The 5,192-nt window shown below is 45.1% G+C and overlaps 1 protein-coding gene across 1 annotated transcript; it reads left to right on the plus strand.

Moving 5' to 3' along the window:
- The first annotated feature begins 602 nt into the window (after positions 1-602).
- LOC134360724 (histone H4) lies at positions 603-1,520 on the plus strand. Its single transcript, XM_063075436.1, has one exon. It carries the CDS (start codon positions 619-621, stop codon positions 928-930), a length of 312 nt encoding a protein of 103 aa, XP_062931506.1. The 5' UTR covers positions 603-618; the 3' UTR covers positions 931-1,520.
- Positions 1,521-5,192: the final 3,672 nt, after the last annotated feature.

The following is a 5,192-nucleotide window of genomic DNA, read 5'->3' on the forward strand; positions in this document are numbered from 1 at the left end:
AAAAAGTGCAAAGTAATTGCTTTGAAATCTAATAAGATGTAAAGCATTTCTGGTTCCTATTTCCACATTCATTCGGGATGGGTATTACATAAGACTCCGTATTCCGTTTGCGGGGGGGTGGGGAATTAGAATGAGAACCAGAGCTGACTAGTTTGTTAGTTAGGGCATGGTGGTGTAATACCAAGGTGAAGGGCTCGATCCCCAGACCGCCAGCCACCAAAAGAAAAAAAAAAAAAAAAGAGGAGGGAGACAGACAAGGACAGACAACGCGCATGAGATCTGGCCTATTTTTTTTTTAAGACTTGAGAAAAGGCAACATAAGTTTTATTAGCTCATATTATTTAAACTTTCAAATATACCATATTAAGTTTTTCTTGAAATTTATAGCACAAACATCGAAAAGTTTTTCCAAAAAAAGCAATTATTCTTGTTCTGCTTATTGGTTCCTGGATTTACAATTGCATAGAGGAAAAAAAAAGACAGAGGTGGGGCCTAGAGCTCCACCCACTCATCAAGGTTTTCAAACAGGTCCGCTCCAAGGAAATATAAGCGCTGATCTGGGGCGCACAGGCTTGTTAGCTGCTTGCTTTGTCGGTGCTGCTTTTTCTGAACGGCAAGATGTCTGGACGAGGCAAAGGCGGCAAAGGGCTGGGGAAAGGAGGTGCCAAACGCCACCGAAAAGTCCTGCGGGACAACATCCAGGGCATTACGAAGCCTGCAATCCGCCGACTGGCCCGCCGTGGGGGCGTCAAGCGCATCTCTGGGCTCATCTACGAGGAGACACGGGGCGTGCTCAAAGTCTTTCTGGAGAACGTGATCCGCGATGCAGTGACTTACACCGAGCACGCCAAGCGCAAGACGGTCACGGCCATGGACGTGGTGTATGCGCTGAAACGCCAGGGCCGCACCCTGTACGGCTTCGGCGGCTGATGCGTGCCCCCATCTTCTCTGACTCGAAAAGGCCCTTTTTAGGGCCGCCAGAAAGTCAACAGAAGAGCTGATAACATTTGCGTAGCTTTGTGTAAATATCAGGGTTAGGTGCTTTAGGTGCAGCGTTTCGGATGTTACGAGGAGGACGTTTGCGGCAAAAGCGGCTGCTGGTGAGGCTTGCGGCTGGGGGTGGGGGTGACTAACTTCCGGCAGGGGAGCCCGGAGCCTGGGCAGAGCTAGTCACCTCGCGCTTCTGTGTGCGTTAGGGACGGCTGCCGGGCCCTGTTACCTCTAGAAGAGAGCGTCCCTAAGTTTAAGAAGGGATAAAGGTCCTCAAGGCGGCCGCGTCCTTCAGCCCTGGACACTTATAGAGCGGCTTCTATGCAAATCAGGGTGGCCGGCCGGGCGCCTCCCATTGGAGGGGAGCGGCGCGCGTCAGAGGGGCGGGTCCTCGGGGCCGAGCCTGCTGGACTACGGGAGCCGAGGGCGCTCGGTGCAGCCCCGGTGTGGCGCGCCGGGCTCTTCTCTTTTGTGTGTTACTCGCTGGCCGTTTGAGTGACAGGCGACCAAGCTCATAACGCTGGAAGCAAGGCGGCCACGGCTCGCGGGCGCCCGCAGTTCCCGTGGGACAGTTGCACAGTTAGCTGGGCGGGGCGGGTAGGCGTCCGGGCCTGAGTACCTGGCGACCGGCCTGGAGTTGCCCGCAGTGCGGCTCCCCGCGGCAAGGAGAGCCGGGTCTTCTGCAGCTGCAGCTCGCCAAGTTGCCAGGAGGCCGTGGTTCCTGCCCATCACCCAGGCCATGCTCAGGAGACGGTCACGAGTGACCTCGTCGCAGCTGGGAGAGATGCCCTGGCCTCCGAGTAAAGGCTCTGTTCAGAGGCGCCGCCTGTAGAGCTCTCAAGGGGGAAAGGGCGGCAGTTTGGGTCCTAGTAGGTTCAGTGAAAATGTAGACGGGAGAGCAAGAGTAGTCGCCGGGTCCTACCCCTGACTTCGCGGTGCGCCGGGAGGCCGAGCAAGGTAGGGCGCGGGGGCGTCCCGTTGAGCGCGCTGTCCCGAGGCTACGGCGGGGGCTGAAGACCGGGGGACCCACCCACGTGCAGGCCGGCAGGGCCGCCAGGGAGGCGAGGCGGCATCCGAAGTCACTACGACGGCCTCCCTCGGTTCCTGGATCTGTCACTCCGAACCTCATTTCATATGAGGGGATTGGGAAAGAAGCTCAGAGGCCCCAAATGCGGTGTGCAACGTTAACTAATCGCTCCCAGCTTTGGCTTCCAAACATGGAGAATTCACTTAACTGCAGGGAGGGTAGGGGTGGAGGTGCTTTTAGGGGAGTTACCCAGCCCTAAGTGTTAAAGAACTGGAGGCAGGATTCGAACCCATCCTGCTGGATTCCACAGCGCTTGATCTCAGCGCTTATGGGCCACCTCTTCTGCCATGGAGGCTCCCCGTCCTTATTTGCTGATGTTTCACTTCTAAGTACTTTGTTGTACTCCATCAAGTGTATACTTGATGCTGGTGTTAGTTTATTTTCTAGGGCAGCAGGATAGTCCCAGGAGCTAAATTTCTTTAATGCAAGTGAAAAACGGAGTTACTTGAAAAAGCAGACTCTGACACACTGCTGTGCCCTTAATATTCATTCAGTGACCGAATGAGTGAATTTGGGTAGGTAGATCATATACCTGCACTTATTTAATGCCTAATTTAGCATGAATCAAATTATTAAGGATGAAGGTTAGGGCACCAGTGGAGAAGGGCAATAAATGTTAGTAAGACAGTTCAAAATATCTATTTCTTAAGTATTTAATTTACCTGGAATTATCTATTTTTTTTTGTTTGGTTTTTAGAGATGGCCTCAATTCTTTGTACCTGCTTAATAGAACCTATATTTTCCCTTGTAGCATAGCTGTATTTTGTTCATGTTTTGTGTTCTTTATAAAATAGAACCTAATTATTAGAGCCTGGTAAATATTTTTGTCTATGAGAATGAGTCCTAGGATAGTGCCCAGTCCTGTCAGTATCATACCAGACTGCAAACAGTTGCAAACCAAAACTGGGTCACGTGTTTTAATAACTCAACAGAATATCTGAAATTGAATCAGACCGAGATTTTCTGAAATTTATTAATAAAATGACTTACTGCAAATGTTTGTTAAATAACAAACGATTTAAAACTTCTCTTTATACATCTCCCATTACCTTTGGGCCAGATGCTGCTGTCAACTGTTGACCACTTTAGGCCCTTTCAATGTGTCAGCGTAATGCAAGTCTCAAGTTTTATTTGTCCTCCTTACAAGAGACCCAAGGCTTATTCTCCAGTACAACCCTAGATTGTATGCTTGCTGAGCCTTCAACTTCAATTTTTATTTCACTGTCACTTTATTTTTTGCCCTTTGGAGATTTTCCTTATTTTCTTGTGAGCACAATAATGCAGTATTTGTGGTGGAAATTTCATTCAGATGTGTGCTTTGCCAGACTCCTGGAAGTGGGCTTCACTAACTTTAACTTGTGATTTTATGTCTTCCCTGACTAGTCTGTGAACTTGAAAGCAGAAATGAGATTCATCTCTGTATGCCTAGAACCTCTGACCTAGAATTTTGAATACACATAGGCACTTACTAAAGTTTTGGGAAATTTTTCCATTATTTGGATAATATGGTAATGTTTTAATAAAATCAACTGAGTTGCTGTCCATATATTTCTATTTTCTGAAAGATTGTGTACCATCACAATAATCTATTCCTGCCCTGGAGGTAATATTTTGTTTATATTTTCAGATTCACTATCATTGTTTTTATCTATTTAAACTTTCTACTTTTCCTGAGTTAAATTTGGTAATTTATATTTTCCTGTAAAGCCATATATTTTATCAAAAATAATTATTACAGTATACTTATACACACATGGTATTTCCTAATATTAAAAAACTTGTGCCTATCACCTTGCCCATTTCTAATTTTGTTTTATCTTCTGATAAATGTAAATGACTCTTTAACTCAATTTTTTTTGTCCTTTGGGTATCAACTTGAATTCCAATTAATTTTATTTTACCTTACCTTAGGTGCTTTGGCACCTGCAACCCTTAATACACTGATGATCTAATTTAAATGTTTATTTCCCCCCAATTGTAACAACTTTATTTTGATTATTTGGGATAATGTAAAAAATATCTACATCTATTATTATATGATCCAGGGAAATAAAATTGTAAGAACAATTTAACGTTATACAGATGACATCCAAGAAATAATCTTAAGTTTTTGGATATATCATTCTATTCATTCATTCACAAATTTATTGAGTCCTTAGCATCTTTCATTATAGTAGAGTTAGGCATTAGTATAGTGCTAGGCATTATAGTAGTGGTAGCAGTACAATCATGAATAAAACATGATCCCTGCTTCAAGGAACTTAAGTATAGGTCAGGGGTTCTTCACATTTTTTGTCATGAAAACCTTTGAAAATCTGATGAAAGAACTTCATAGCGCTACTTGCTGAAGTGAGCAGGACTGAAGGCATGTAGGGACCCTAAACTGCATGGGCTTTAGAAAAAAAAAAAGTTTTTTTTCTTAGCGTGCATTTCTCTGCATTCCCTCTTTTCCCATAGTTATTTGAGAGTTTGAACCTTGGTTATATGGCAAGATGGCATTATTTACATAAATGTAAAGTTGTTTTCCAGTCAGCCTGGAGCTGCAGACTTGCCATAAAGACATGTACTGTCCAGACCCTGAGAAACCAAGGGAGACATCAATAAAGCTATGTTGATTCCACCCTGAAGCAAATCAAAATTCTACAGGACCCTAAGATTATGTCAAGGACGAGAACAGAAGTGAGAAGGAACCTTGAGAATTTGCAACTGGCCCGGTACAAGTTCCCCTCCCTCCTGCTTTTCACCTCCCACGTTCCATTCCCTCAATCTCTTTAAAAACTCCTCAGTAAAACTGAGTCCTTGCGATGATTTTAGTCTGACCATCTCCTTTAGGTTTACCAAGAGATGGGTGAGCCCAACACCTCCCTCAGGTTACCTGCATTCCTTAATAAATATGACTTCCTATTCCACCAATGACTGGACTTTTGGGTTGTGTGTTGTGTGCACGGGGCAGGTAGCCAGACTTGGGTTTGGTAACATACTCGCCATTGCACACACCCCCAAATGTTTTGCACACATTGTCAATGGATTCATGGGCCTCAAGTTAAAAAAAACTTATTTGGCTTTTGTGTACAGTTTGATGTGTTATAAATAATATTGGTCATGGAGTCTGTCA

Source organism: Cynocephalus volans, chromosome 12 (assembly GCF_027409185.1).
Source record: "Cynocephalus volans isolate mCynVol1 chromosome 12, mCynVol1.pri, whole genome shotgun sequence".
Taxonomy (NCBI): domain Eukaryota; kingdom Metazoa; phylum Chordata; class Mammalia; order Dermoptera; family Cynocephalidae; genus Cynocephalus; species Cynocephalus volans.

Bases quoted from the DNA above. Each gene is read 5' to 3' on its own strand.
- LOC134360724 (XM_063075436.1), top strand. From the start codon at position 619: ATGTCTGGACGAGGCAAAGGCGGCAAAGGGCTGGGGAAAGGAGGTGCC.